General features: G+C 41.0%; 1 protein-coding gene across 3 annotated transcripts in view; it reads right to left on the reverse strand.

Annotated features, from left to right (window-relative positions):
* The window catches only part of GPBP1L1 (GC-rich promoter binding protein 1 like 1), a 59,034-nt gene that overhangs the window by 21,794 nt on the left and 21,361 nt on the right, over positions 1-15,879 (reverse strand). For all 3 annotated transcript variants that reach the window (XM_050799288.1, XM_050799281.1, XM_050799271.1), the window contains exons 2-5: positions 10,144-11,191; positions 8,988-9,102; positions 4,777-4,906; positions 4,130-4,416 (exon numbers count right to left, since the gene is read on the reverse strand). In XM_050799288.1, coding sequence (XP_050655245.1) covers positions 4,130-4,416; positions 4,777-4,906; positions 8,988-9,047 — 477 coding nt within the window. In that variant the 5' untranslated portion in view covers positions 9,048-9,102; positions 10,144-11,191. The remainder of the gene's footprint in view (positions 1-4,129; positions 4,417-4,776; positions 4,907-8,987; positions 9,103-10,143; positions 11,192-15,879) is intronic.

Genomic DNA, 15,879 nt, shown 5'->3' on the forward strand with positions numbered 1-15,879 from the left:
AGTAACAGCTACATTAAAAAATCTGTGTTCCTCTCTGTATCATGTACTTCAAAAAAGCAAAACACAAACAAAAACCTATCTGTTGAGGTCTGTGCTGAGTGGTGCACACAGGGACAATTAGGACTATTTAACTTCCCCAGGTAACAATATAGGATTGCTAATTACACTAAACCAATACAATTTTAAAATAATTTTCTAATTATACAAACATATCATATAGGAAAAAAAATATAGAAAACCTACTGCAATCAGGTCCCAAAACATCTTCAATTTGTGATTTTTATCTACCTACTTTTTCTTGGTATACTCATTCCTTCTTCAGCTAACCACTTCTCAGTCTCCCTTACTGCTACTCCACAGGTTCTGCTCTACACCTCCCTTCTTTCCAATGTATTAATCTCCCTGGGTGATTTTATCTACCCACAAACCTCAACTATTATCTCTATTTTCATGTGCACATCTCTAGACCTAACCCACCTCTTTGGCATCAATAATTTTTCTCCTCCAACCAATTCTGCTCCTCTGCTCTCTCTCTTCAAGTTAATTACCTATTTTTCATCAAGTCACTCTGGATAGAAATCTTTAGAAAAATTTGTATTAATTATTTTTTATGTACAGAAAGCTCAACAGTGTACATTTAACCCAACTGGTGGCAACCTTTAGCCTCCACCTCTTTGAGCTTGGCAATGCGAGTCACAGACGTGGGACCCAGGACACTGCCTCCCCAGTGATGGCAGATCTCATCGTATCTGTCATTGTAATTGATCCTGATAGCTTCCACCAGCTTAGCCAAAGCGCCTTTGTCTTCTGAGTTAACCTGTGTGAAGTCAACCAGTGGTGCAGGTCTTTCTGTGGACTAGATGTCCCCCTCTTGCCTTCCCCTTGATAATGCAGTAAGGGACCCCCAATTTATATATACCCCCATTTAGTAAGGGCAGGTAGGAAGACAACCAGCTCGATGGGATCCATGTCATATGCAATCACCACTAGCTGAGTCTTCGTGCTCTCCACTAAGGTGGTGACAGTGTTGACTCCTGCTTGAAAGACAGGTGGTCTCTTACTGGGGATGTCCCCTTTGCTGGCAGCTTTCTTCTCAGCCTGGGCCAATAGCCTCTGCTTCTTTCTCTTGCTTTGTCTCTGGTCTGTACTTATGGGCCAGCTTAAGAAGCTGAGTAGCTGTTTGGCGGTGCAGGGCCTGGATGAACTGGTTAATCGCAGGAGGCACTTTCCGTTGCACATAGAGGATGGCTCTCTGCCGCTGCAACCTGATATAGCAGGGCCATTTCATAAAGTGAGTGAGGTCTCTTTTGGGCTGGGTGTCCTGTCCAATGCCAAAATTCTTAGGCCTTTTCTCAAACAGGGGATTCACCACTTTCTTGGCCTCCTGCTTCTTGACAATAGCAGGGGCCGGAGCCAAGTTCTTCCCCTTGCCCTTCTTTCCTTTTGGCATCTTGGGTGGCAGGAGGAAAAGAAATCTTATTTTTGACTCTTCCTTCTCTAATTACAATACCTCAGTTCCAATTCTTTAAGTTTAGCCTCCAAAACAAGGTCTTAGTTACTAACTGAATTTCCATTGACAGAAAAACGGATAAATCAAGTATATTCACACAATGTAGTATTTGCTATACAGTAGTAAAGAAGATCTAGAGCAAGGTTTGTCAACCATGACACTACTGACGTTTTAGGCTGACGAATTCTGTTACGGGGCTGTCCAGTGTGTTTTAGGTGTTTAGCAACATCCCTGATCTCTGCATATTAGATGATATTAGCACTAACCCCAGTTGTGACAAGAAAGATGTCTCCAGGTAATGCCAAATATCCCCCAGTGGGCAAACTTGCCCCTAGTCGAGAACTGCTAAGCTAGAGCCCCATGATTCAACACATGTAAACTTCAATTTTACATAAATAAGAGAATTACAGTATGAATTATTCATATGAAGGTAAAAATGCACAAACTGATAAAACAGAATGTTTGTATCATTTCCACTGGGAATGTCACAGGACTGATAATGAAGCTTCTAATCAAACTATGCTAATCAGCAGCATACTACCCAGTTTAAAAGGTACCCTTACTTCTACTTTACTCCACACGATTTCTTATTTGCCACCATCTTCTCTTTTTCTTATTGAAGTACATAAGAAATAAAAACTGTTGGGGATTCAAATAAATTTTTCTATATGCACAGTTGGTTATGGTTATATTATTACATATACTCTTTCATTTCAGATACAAATTATGTTAAAATCATCATGGGTTTATTTAATCATAGAATAAAAGTATTAAAGGAAAGTAGTTTTTTAATAAGAATATACTATAATTGTTGCATTTCTTTTTTTTAAGAGACGGAGTCTTGCTTCCACCTGCCAAGTAGCTGGGGCTATAGGTGCACGCCACCCATGTCCACCAGTTCTGTTGCTAATGTTTTGTTGCTAGTTTGATAAGAATTTCATCAAGTTGCTTAAGTGTAATGAGCAACATAGATTATATTTTCAAATCATTCCCACTGGTCTTTCTTGGATTTGCTTATAAGTTTGTTGTATAAATAATAAAAATTACGTTTGAAATTACAGTAATTTTTGGACTATTTGTAATCTAGAACATTCTGGACAAATATTCAATATGTAAGGGCAGTATAGACCTTCCTGAGGATAAAATTTTGAAGAACAGTCACCTGGGAATAGGAATTCACATTAATATATAATTTAAATCAAGACCCCAGGTCACTTCCTAGACTTGAGGGTAGAGGACCTAATGCCTAAATTTCACTCCTCTTTAGGTGACTCTATTAATTGATGAAATGGCTATAACAGAAGTGACTGACTGATGTGCTACTTAAAAACAGCTAGAGGCTGGGTGTGGTGGTTGGTGTCTGTAATCCTAGCACTTTTGGAGGCCGAGATGGGAAGATCACTTGAGGTCAGGCATTCGAGACTGGCCTGGGCAACACAGTGATACCTAGTCTCTATAAGAAATAAAAAAATTAGCTGGGCGTGGTGGCATGAATGCAGTGGTGCAATCATAGCTCACTGCAGCCTCAAACTCCAGCACTCAAGTAATCCTCCTGCCTCAGTCTCCCTAGTGGCTGGGACTGCAGGCATGTGCCATCATGCCCAGCTAATTTTTAAAAAAATTTTTATAGAGACAAGGGTCTTGCTGTGCTGCCCAGGCTGGTCTCAAACAACTGGCATCAAGCAATCCTCCTGGCTTGGTCTCTGAAAGTGCTGGGATTACTGGCATGAGCCACTATGCCTGGCCAACTTAAAGATACTGATTTGTTAAAATGATAATCTTTTTTCTTTTTTTAAGAAAGAATCTCGCTCTATCGCCCAGGTTGGAGTGCAATGGCCCAATCTCAGCCCACTGCAACCTATGCCTCCTGGGTTCATATGATTCTCCTGCCTCAGCCTCCCGAGCAGCTGGGATTATAGGCGCTTACCACCAAGCCCAGCTAATTTTTGTATTTTTAGTAGAGATGGGGTTTCACCATGTTGGTCAGGCTGATCTTGAACTCCTGCCCTCAGGTGATCCAACTGCCTCGGCTTCCCAAAGGGCTCAGATTACAGGCATGAGCCACCGAGCCCAGCCTGATAATTTTTTCTTAAATAAAATATATTTTAAACATTTTATAGATACTCTAAAAATGCTACCTTGAAGAGGCCAAAAGGCATGTAATTTAACACACAGTAACACCAAGTGTTACTGAATATATAGGCAACAGCGAAAATACTCCCAATTACATATGTTCATATCACAGTAATTTTATATGATAGAGAACAAAATCAAGAGAAAAAATGTTTTATCATAGCTGGAAAAAAGACTATTTAACACGCAAGAATACATTTTAACATAAATTATATCTCAGTAAACTTTGTAAGACTTAAGAGAAATTAAAGATTTTTCTAAATTCCAAAGACACAAAAATGAAAAATTTGCTACAAGTTACATAGGAGTTTTGGTCACCATTTTCAAATGTTATCAACTTAACCCCTTTCCTCTAAAAACAATAAAAACCTCAACTTACAAATTCCTTTTTCTGTAATTTCTGAAATGCTCTCATTACTAACAGGGTCTCATATTTCAGACATTATTTGTCGGCTTCTAACCATACATCTAAAGATCCATACTTACAAAGTCCTCCTCTTCAAACTGCAACTTTTCCACCTTGTCTTCTTTCTTTTCTTCCCTAATCTCCATAGGTGGCTTTTCCGGAAAAGCACACCCTTTTCGGGAGTGGAAGCTGCCATTCCAGTGGCGATGGTTCCCTGTGCCACCTCCGCTACGCTGGCTCATGCCATCATGACCTCGGGAGGAGCTATGCCAACCAGATGGGTTCCCTGTGATTCCAGCATATGCTCCCTTAGAGACACCAGAGTCCACAGAATCATGGCGGAACAGGGAGGGCTGGTGCCAAGAATCTAGAATAGTAAAGAAAAGGAACTAATTACATTGTTTGCTTCCTGATTTGGTTTAAGGTATCGGCAAAAGGCATTCAGGGGAACTTGTTAAAAAAAAGTCCACACACAAAAAATCACAAAATGTATCTTTTCTTTGTGAGGTAATTTCTGAAATCAGTCCAACTGAATAGATGATTCACGAGAATCATAATCATAGTTAGACCTAGAAAGAAATGTAGTTGCGTAATGACTACTAGAGAATCTAAATGAAAACTATGTTCAGAAAAGATCCTATTTCAAGATTACAGACACATACCCACAGCCCGGGCTTGTCCTAAATGAGTAGCTTAAATATAGTCATGAAAGTTGGACACAGCTCACCTCCTGCAGTTCGTAGGAGACCATTGTTAAAAAAACCATCAGAGGAATTATGTCGACGGCGGCTTACTCCAAATCTACCTTCTCCTCTAGGCAGGTGCTCTCCGTGTTTTTCGAAGGTGGCAGTAGGTGACTAAGATGACGAAGTATGGAGAGGCAAATGGATAAACAGCTATTAGTCCCTTTCAATATCTTAATAGGCTTTGCATCAGGCCTTCAAAAAACAAGTAATAATGGTGATAGAAACCCATATTATAAACATATAGACCCTAAGGTACCCCCAGGTGCCTAATTTAGAGAAGTCCTAGGTTATATATTCAATCATTAATTCACTTCCTTTATTCCAAATAATAAATATTGGAATAAATATTTATTCCAATAATAAATATTGGAGAGGAGAAAAGCTAGCCACTTCAATTGTTTGCATGAAAGGAGGGGGAGGGGAAAAAAAACCTTGCAAATATCTGTAAGTATAAGCTCCAAAACTTTACACTTAAAAATATTTATCTTGTAAGAGAGGAAAATCAAAACGATTGCCTCAAAAATAATCCTAAAGTTTTAGTATTTCTGGAATAAGGGTGAAGGCAATGGTTGAAATATCACCCTAGGAGGTCGGTAGTAATTACAGAGCTTTTTTTTTTTTTTTTTTTTTTTTTAAAGTGATGAAGTCTCATGGTTGCCCAGGCTGGAGTGCAGTGGCACAATCAAAGCTCACTGCAGCTGCTTACCCTTGAGCTTAAAGGATCCTCCTGCCTCGGCCTATGGAGCAGCTAGAACTATTGGCCCATGCCACTAAGTCTGGCTAATCTTTTAAATTTTTTGTAGAGATGGAGGTCTCACTATTTTGCCCAGGCTGATCTCTCACTCCTGGCCTCAAGCAATCCTCCTGCCTTGGCCTCTCAAAGTTCTGGGATTACAGGTGTACGCCACAGCACCAAGCTACTAGAGTTCTTATAGTTTTATAAAACATTTATTTCCAGATATAATACTTGTAACAATACTAAACTTTTGGCATCATTTTACCCATTTTACTCATTTACACACAATGAAAGAGGTCAAGAGAGAAAAAAATAAGTCTCTGAGGTAATAAAACTGAAAGGAAGCAGTCTGAGAAACTTTATAGATTAACTCTAATATCCCTTCCTATTTCAAAGAATTTTATTCTATGACATTCATTTTTTTTTTTTTTTTTTTTTTTGAGACGAAGTCTCGCTCTGTCACATCGGCTGGAGTGCAGTGGAGCTATCTCGGCTCATTGCCAGCTCTGCCTCTTGGGTTCATGCCATTCTCCTGCCTCAGCCTCCTGAGTAGCTGGGACTACAGACGCCCGCCACTGCGCCCGGCTAATTTTTTGTATTTCTAGTAGAGACGGGGTTTCACCATGTTAGCCAGGATAGTCTTGATTTCCTGACCTCGTGATCTGCCCACCTTGGCCTCCCAATGTGCTGGGACCACAGGCATGAGCCACCGTGCCCGGCCTATTCTATGACATTCTTAAATTATAGAGACCAAAGTCCATAAAGCCATGAAAATATGGGTATGTTTGACATGGAAAACCTAAGTCAGAGCATGTTTACATTTACTTTTCTTACTATCAATATCCTTGCCAATATTTTACCCATTCGAGTGGGTAAAAAGATTTTCTCCTGTTTTCTCTTAAAAGTCTTACAGTTTTAACTTTTTAACTTATGTTCCATTTCAAGTTAATTTTTCTGTGTATGAAGCAAACGCTGAGGTTCTTTACCCTGCCCCCATACAGATAGAAGCTAGTTCTTCTAGTTCAAAAACACAACACTATCACTTCCTCATTGAATTACCTTTGTACTTTAGTCAAAAATCAACGAAATACATACATAAGCCTTTTCCTTGTTTTTTTAAAAGCCAAGGTCTCACTCGGTCATCCAGACTGGAGTACAGTAGCCCGATCATAGCTCACTGTAGCCTCAAACTCCTTGGCTCAAGTGATCCTCCCGCCTTAGCCTCCCGAGTAGCTGGGATGACAGGTATTCGCCACCACACCTGCCTAGTTTTTTCAAATTTTTCTTGTAGAGACAAGGTCTTACTTTGCTGCCCAAGCTGGTCTCAAACTCCTGGCTTTCAAGCAACCCTTCTGCCTCAGCCTCTCAAAGTGCTGGGATTACAGGCATGAGCCACGGAGCCCAGCCTCTACAGGCCTATTTTTGAACTCACTATTCTATTATATTCCTTTTATGTCTATCCCCTTATGCCAAAACCACAGGACTTTGCTTACTATAGTTTTGAAAATGAAAGAATGTCTTCTAATTCTTTTTACTTAGTTCACTGTGCTAAAACAATTATTCTTCTCTGATAGATCTGTATACTTCTCATGTAGCCCACTAGCTCCAAGCCTTGGGTCAGATTAGGCCAATTATAAGATCCTGCAAATTTCATTAAGACAATTTGAAATTAAGTTTAGAACCGGGTGTGGTGGTTCATTGCTGTAATACCAGCACTTTGGGAGACTGAGGCAGGTACATCACTTGAGCCCAGGATTTCAAGACCAGCTGGGCAACATGGCAAAACCCCATCTCTACAAAAAAATACAAAAAATTAGCTGGAAGTGGTAGTGTACGCCTATAGTCCCAGCTACCTTGGAGGATGAGGTAGGAGAATCGCTTGAGCCAGGGAAGTCAAGGCTGCAGTGAGCCATGATCGCACCACTGCACTCCAGCCTGGGCAACAGAGTAAGACCCTGTCTATAAAAAAAACAAACAAAAATCCCAAAATGAAGTTTAGGCTGGTACAGTGGCTCATGCCTGTAATCTCAGCACTTCTGGAGGCTGAGGTGACAGGATCGTTTGAGGCCAGTTCTAGAACACCTTGGGCAACATGGTGAGACTCTATCTCTACAAAAAAAACCAAAAAAGTTAGCCGGGCATGGTGGTGCTCGCCTGTAGTACCAGCCACTCTAGAGGCTAAGGTGAGAGGACTGCTTGAGCCCGGGAGTTCAAGGCTGCAATGAGCTATGACCATGCCACTGTACTCCAGCCCGGGTGACAGAGACCCTGTCTCAAAAATAAATAAGTAAAATAAAGTTGAAACAAAATGAAGTTCAGAGAAAAGACCATTGGTCTAGATGAGACCAGAAGCACTTTCCCGAAGTCCACATTTTAAAATAGGAAAGGTAGGCATTTTTGAGAATGCCTACCAATTTCACTCCTCTATTTGTTGGCAAAATGGGAAACGCTTTTAAGTTTACTAGCTTCCCAAACGTTTTATCAATAACTCAGGCTGATTCTTTTGTGTACTGTGACTAGGTCTGCTTTAATCTATATAAACTGGTAATTCCATTTGCGTTTACCCCTAATACAACACACATCTCCCCTGAAACTATTAAGTAGGTTAATGCCTCTAAAACAGTTTTTAGAATTTAATCTGAGATCCATGTAGTAGTTGAACAATCACTGTCTCTACCTTTTCCTCCTCTTCATCTATTGCCATAAACAAATGTGTGTTCAATCCAAAGGTCTGTTTACCCAAGTGCCATTCCCCTTTTACTTCTGCCCCTTTGACCTCGACAACAGGTTAGCAAGTATGTTTAATCTCCAAAGCGTGCTGCAGCTAATACAAGACTTAACTATGTCATGTAATGAGAAAAGCCTTAGGATGTAACAAAAAAAGTGAGATACTTAAAAAAAGAAAAAAAGAAACATAAAAAAGTGAGATACTTGGCAGTAATAAGGTACTAAGGTACACACTCATGTGTACTGCCTAATTACTTACATCCTTCTAACAGAAAGCTATTAAGTCTATGAAAATGTTTTTGAAATCCTCAGACGAGATTGAATATATTAAAAAACATCAGGACTGGGCTGAGTGCAGTGGCTCACGCCTGTAATCACAGCACTTTGGGAAGTCCAGGAAGGCGGATCACTTGAGCTTAGGAGCTGAAAACCAGCCTGGGCAACATGGTGAAATTCCATCTCTATAAAACGACAACAACAAAAACAAAAATTAGCAGGGCGTGGTGGTACACAGCCTGTAGGCCCAGCTACCCTGGGAGCTGAGTCAGGAGGATTGCCTGAGCCCAGGAAGCCGAAGTTGCAGTGAGCTGTGTGATCACACTACTGCACTTCATCCTGGGTGACAGAGGGAGACCCTGTCTCAAAACAAAACAAAACCAAAAAACAACCAAAAACCACCCCCAAACCCTCTAGTATTTGAGAAGTTACTACAGGAATGCAGAACAGTACCTTAGCTGACTGTGGTGTTGAGAAATTTAGCCAAGCAGGAACAAAATCATGCTGCGCCATTTAGGTCCAGTGTCTCCTTTCAGCAAGGTGAGGCATCCAACCTCATGGCCAGGATCTGAAAACAAAACAACTCAAATCACTAATGTTTACAAGAATGTGATACCAATGTATAAAGGAATCTGTAATTATTCTAAGATTCCTCTTTACAGAAAGACCTGCCCTCTGAGCCTCTCTATAGATTACTTACCAAGCCTTTTAACTCAGAGAAGTTCTAAATAAAAGTAATTTTTGTTAAAACAAAAGTTCTAAACAAAAGAAAACGGTAACATGTGCCTGGAAGATTGACTTTTATTTTTTGTAGAGGAAGATCTTGCTATGTTGCCCAGGCTGATCTTGAACTCCTGGCCTCAAGAGATCCTCCTGCTTCAGCCTTGCAAAGTGTTGGGATTACAGGTGTGAGTGACTGCACCCAGTGAATCTGGAAGGTTTTATGAAGGAAGCTAATGAATTCTTGATTGTTACATCAAAGAACTTGAAGAATTAAACATCTATTTAAAACCACAGACACTTATGAAAAGAGATTAATCTGCTTCAAGTACTCAGGTAAATTCTAGCAAAAGCAGTAGAAAAGATATTCTTGGCTGGGCATGGTGGCTCACACCTGTAATCCCAGCACCTGGGGAGGCCAAGGTGGATCGCTAGAGGCCAGGAGTTTGAGACCAGTCTGGGCAACATGGCAAAACCCCATCTGTACCAAAAAATAATAAAGGAGCCAGGTGTGGTGGCACACGTTTGTGGTCCCAGCTACTCTGGAGGCTAAGGTGGGAGAATCACCTGAGCTGGGAAGGTTGAGGTTGCAGTGAGCTGAGATTGCACCACTGCACTCCAACCTGCGTGACAGAGTGAGACCCTGCCTCAAGCGGTGGGCGGGGGGATCTTCCTAGATAAGGACGATACCACCTCTCAAGAGCTTTTCTATTTAGTTCACATGAATTTCTTCAAATACCAACTAGCATCAGTTTTCCTGAGATCTGTTGCTGTCTTCAAATCACCCCACTGATATTCTCCAAAATTAAATACATCAGAAAGCAGTAGGTATTTTTCATGATGCATATACATAGAGTCTTCTTTCCAAGTTAGACACATGGATATTTACCCCAGAGTGTAACCTCTGTGGTCCTGTTTCTGAACTCGAGTTGGCCAGCTGGATCTCCCACGAGGTTTTCCTGTTAAAAGGGTGCTTAAGTAACCTGGCCGGCAGCACGACTTATGATGAAGCACAAAGCAGCCAGGTTCTGTGTGGATCACTCTCTCAGTCCCCTCAACTGCTCATCTTAAACTATTTGGTTCCTGACACGTTTCCAAAAGGGGAAAGGGGAAAAGGGGAAGGGGGGAAGGGGAACATAAAAAGTATTTGTTACATTTAAAAAAGGGGGGAAGGGGAAAGAGCTGTATCTATGTTCACCTCATTCAACTTCCTTGAGTTATGGCACTATGATGTTGCTTAATTAGGTAAGACATGGATATTTGCACCGAGTGCAAACACTGTTCATAACAAGGTCATAGCTAGAAAGACAGATGGGCTCAAGTGTGGACAAGTAATGTCATCAAGGTGACAGATCAAAAATACTAAGGCCCTATAAAAGATCTGAGCAGTCAACTCCAAAACATCCACATGACAAAGTCCTTAAAATACAAATCTCATTATTCTTACTCACGCAACTGCTAAAAAATAGTGTGCAGATATGTATTTATATTTGCCTTAACCTTCAAAATCTAGGGACATAAATCTTGTCTTTGTTAAAAAAAAAATAAAAATAAAAATATTTCAGACAGGAATTTGCTATACACTTTTCCCTCCACAAACAGCAGCTTTCAAGGCAAATTTCTTGGTATAAAGCTCCTAAATGTATATTCTATGTCTTTGGCCTTTACTATTTATAAATTCAGAGCAAAGTTAAAACATTAGAAAGATGGGTGGGATGGGTATTAAGAAATAGTCAAGGAGAGATATAGTTCCAAAATGAGAATTTCTTCTTCGGTTTTCTGTGTTTCACTTGTTCTGCTCCTTCCCAAAATCTGAATTGAGCCACTGGAAGGAGATATGGAGAATCTTCTACTGCTTTGGTAGAGAAGTCACTTATTATTTTGGATCCATTTCCACCATTTCACAATCATTTGAAAGGCCACACGAATCTATCACTCTGTAAATGAAAAAAACAAAACATAAAATCACAGGAGGCAAAATCACTATCTCATATATATATATATCTCTCTCTCTCTCTGCTAAAATGAGACACAGTTAAATAATCAAATCAAGGCCCTGAGAGTCAAAACCCTTAAGTCCAATTTAGACGCTACGGATGTATGTCACCACCTATACCAACAAGATGATTGGGATATAAATCTTTTTTTAAGGATTTGAGAAAAGTCACCTAAACAGAGTTTGCTATTTTTTTTTTGGAGATGGAGTTTCGCTCTTGTTGCCCAAGCTGGAGTGCAATGGCGCTATCCCAGCTCACTGCAACCTCCACCTCCCAGGTTCAAGTTGATTCTTCTGCCTCAGCCTCCCAAGTATCTGGGATTACAGGTGTGCACTAACACGCCCAGCTAATTTTTTGTATCTTTAGTAGAGACGGGGTTTCACTATGTTGTCCAGGCTGGTCTCGAAACTCCTGACTTTGTGACCTGCCCGCCTTGGCCTCCCAGAGTGCTGGGATTACATGAGTGAGCCATCGTGCCTGGCCTGGAGTTTGCTTTTTTATATAAAAGCACCTGTAATCTCAACACTTCGAGAGGTCAAATTTTCCAAACAGCTGTCTAAGGTATTCAGAAATGCAAAATAATGGGTCTTTCAGATCTAGATTTTTCTCTCATAAATAGAACAGGTTGCCCATGAGTAGTCAAAGAACCACATAGCTTGCTGGTATATTACCAAAGTCACCAACTACCTATTTGTTTAGTACTAGCTACAGCTAGGATCCTTAAGATATCTGTCATAGTATTTTTTATGTATTTATATATATATATTTTTTTTAGATACCTGGCTCTCAATTCAGAGATTTAAAACTTTTATAATCTAACTTGTTAGGCACTGAGTGAAACAAAAATTTCTTTGGTAACTTCTCAACATTCTTTCAGGGGATTCCAATTAGAAACAGGGTCTCACCCTATTGCCTAGGCTGGAGTGCAGTGACTTGATCGTAGCTCACTGCATCCTTAACTCCCAGGTTTAAGCAATCCTCTCAGAGACCTCAGCTTCCCGAGTAGCAAAAAAACCATGGGACTACAGACGTGCACCATCATGCCCATCTAATTAAAAAATTTTTTTTGCAGACACAGGGTCTTACTGTGTTGCCCAGGCTGGTCTTGGAACTCCTAGGTTCAAGCAATCCTCCTGCTTTGGCCTCTCAAAGGGCTGAGATCACAGGTGTGAGCCACTGTGCCTGGCTGCAGAAAGATTTATTTGATAGAAAAGAATTTTTGCATCTATGGGTAATTCTGGTCTATACTGGTAAATTTCAGTTTGGAAGATATTTCTCATATATCCAATTCAGCAGCCTTGCACTATATTGTTCACGGGAATAAGTTCATGGGAATAAGAAATACCAAATTCAGGATAGTAAGTATCTCTGTGGGAGAAATGAAGGGAAATAAAAAAGAGGTCCCAAAGAGTTTCAACTGTATCTGTAATGCATTATTTCTCAAGTTGAGTGATGGGTACAAGATGACTATTCACTTATTGCTCTTTTTATAAACTTGTAAAACTGAAAAGAGTATTAGGCCGGGTGTGGTGGCTCATGCCTCTAATCCCAGCACTTTGGGAGGCCAAGACAGGTGGACTACTGGAGGTCAGGAGTTCAAGACCGACCTGGCCAACATGGTGAAACCCCATCACTACTAAAAATACAAAAATTAGCCAGGCGTGGTGGTGCATGCCCGTAGTTCCAGCTACTCAGGAGGCTGAGGCAAGAGAATCACTTGAACCCAGGAGACGGAGGTTGCAGTGAGCCGAGATCCCACCACTGCACTCCAGCCTGGGTGACAGAGCCAGACGCTGTCTCAAAAAAAAAAAAAAAAAGCAAAAAACCCCAAAATTGTTTTTATACAGGCCTATACCTGTAACTCTCAGTAACAGATACATGAAACTGTCCCTGTAGTGAAGTTATTCTAGAAAAATAATCAAGTCAAGCATCCTTATGGAAAAGATATAATTAACTGTCTGGTGTATACTTTTTATCTTAAGAATTCTAGTTTAAACCACAGAAAACGTGAAGTTCAAGACAGAGAGAGAAATCATCTATTAGGGTATAAAACTGTTGGACACAAAGGAAAATGCCTCAATTTTCAACATAAACAATTCCCTCTTTTCAATAACCACTAGGTACTTTCCAGTTTTCCAACTGACACACACCATCACCTGTTCAGTGTTTTACACACCGAATCCAAAGTTTCTGTACCAGAGTCCCAACTTAGGCAGGACTAGGAGAAATACTAACTAGCAATACTTTGATACTATTACAGGTCCTATGGCTGTTGTATATCCCGTAACAATTACTCACCCATCACCCTTAACAAGCTGGGATACCTGAAGTGTAAAGAGTGTGACCTACACATGCATGTGCAGAGTATGTGGTTGAGAGGAGATGCACTGTAAGTGGGGACGTTTGATCAAACAGAACAAATAAAAAATGAAGAAGATAGATAACAGAAATTTGTTCTGGAAGTAACAGACTAAAAGGAAAAATTCCAAAATGTTCTTAACGGTTTTAGTAGGATGGTGGAATTACGGGCATTTTGTTTTATCTTCTCTATTAGTCAGAAGTTTTTGTAATGAACTTACTTTGCTCTGTAAATTTTAAATTAAAGATCTTTAGTGATGCCTTTTAGGGCTGTGGCTAGTTTTACAGAATGGCTAAGTGGGAGACTTCTGCTTACTACTAAAAAATTCTGAGAAGAAAAAACACATCACTTAAAATTCTCTTAGAACTATTTTTTTTTTGTCTGAGAAAACAGAGCAGGGTTCTGAGTAGCTGGACTGCGGGTGAATGTCACCATGCTGAGCTAATTTAAAAAAAAAAATTCTTGGGCTGGTGTGGTGGCTCACATCTGTAATCCCAGCACTTTGGGAGGCTGAGGTGGGCAGATCACGAGGTCAGGAAATCGTCACCACGGTGAAACCCCATCTCTATAAAAATACAAAAAATTAGCCAGGCGTGGTGGCAGGTGCCTGTAATCCCAGCTACTCGGGAGGCTGAGGCAGGAGAAGGGTGGGAACCCGGGAGATGGAGCTTGCAGTGAACCAAGATCACGCCACTGCACTCCCCCTGGGCGACAGAGCGAGACTCCGACTCAAAAAAAAAAAGAAAAAAAAAAAAATTCTTCTGTAGAGATGGGGTCTCACTATGTTGCCTAGGCTGGTCTCAAATGCCTGTGCTCGAGCGTCTCACAGAATTTTTTTTTTTTTTTTTTTTTTTTTTGGAGATGAAGTCTTACTTTCTGACCCTGGCTGGAGTGCAGTGGCATGACCTCGGATCACTGCAACCTCTGCCTCCTCCCGGCTTCAAGCAATTCTCAAGCCTCAGCCTCTTGAGTAGCTGGGATTACAGGTGCCCACCACCACACCCAGTTAATTTTTGTATTTTTGGCAGAGATAGGGTTTGCCATCATGTTAGCCAGGCTGGTCTTGAACTCCTGACTTCAAGTGATCCACTGCCTGGGCCTCCCAAAGTGCTGGGATTACAGGTGTGAGTCACCGCACCTGGCCTCATAGAACTTTTAAAAAACATGAAAGATGGCCGGGCCTGGTGGCTCACACCCGTAATCCTAGCACTTTGGGAGGCCGAGGCGATTGGATCACCTAAGGTCAGGCATTCAAGACCAGCCTGGCAATATGGTGAAACCCCATGTTTACTATAAATACAAAAATTCACTGGGCGTGGTGGCTGGCACCTGTAATACCAGCTACTTGGCAGGCTGAGGCAGGAGAATCACTTGAACTCGGGAGGTTGAAGTGAGCTGAGATCCCGCCATTGCACTTCAGCCTAGGTGACAGAGGGAGACTCTCACAAAGAAAAACATAACATGAAAGACTAGACTGGAGGGGAAATCAAGATTCTTTCTAATATGAGATGTCAAGCATGTGCTCTGGAGCTCAAAGGAGAGGTGTGTTCTACTAGTAGAATTTTGGTAATTGTCAGTATTTGGTAGACAACATTTAAAGTTGGGGAATAGGTGAAATCTAAGGAGAGTATAAAGATGAAAAAGTTGGTCAAGTGCGGTGGCTCATGCCTGTAATCCTAGCACTCTTGAGAGGCCGAGGCGGGTGGATCATGAGTTTGACACCAGCCTGACCAACATGGTGAAACCCCGTCTCTACTAAAAATACAAAATTAGCTGGGTGTGGTGGTGCACAACCTGTAATCCCAGCTACTCAGAAGGCTGAAGCAGGAGAATCACTTGAAACCGGGAGGTGGAGGTTGCAGTGAGCTGAGATCACGCCACCACTGCACTCCAGCCTGGGCAATAGAGTGACACTCTGTCTCAAACAAAAAAAAAAAAAAAAGGAAAGTTTCCAAGTCTTGTTTATTTCATTTCATTACTTCTTTTCCATCTGTTACTTGTGACTCTTCAAGGTCTAATTACTCTCCAACTTAAAAAACTAATTTTTTAGGCACTACTAGTCTCTTTCCACCATCTGCCTCAGCCTCTCCTACTGGCTGCCACACTCTGTTCCTAGACTTAGATTGTAATTATATTACTACTCTGCTCAAAAATGTCTGGTTTCCCACCAACAATACAACAGGATTTAAATTCCTCAGTCTAAGAGACAAGAAATAATAAGCCTTTCCCCCAGCCCTCAAAAACCAGCCCCAAAAGTCTCCTTTAATTC

Source organism: Macaca thibetana, chromosome 1 (genome assembly GCF_024542745.1).
Source record: "Macaca thibetana thibetana isolate TM-01 chromosome 1, ASM2454274v1, whole genome shotgun sequence".
In the NCBI taxonomy this organism is placed as follows: Eukaryota; Metazoa; Chordata; class Mammalia; order Primates; family Cercopithecidae; genus Macaca; species Macaca thibetana.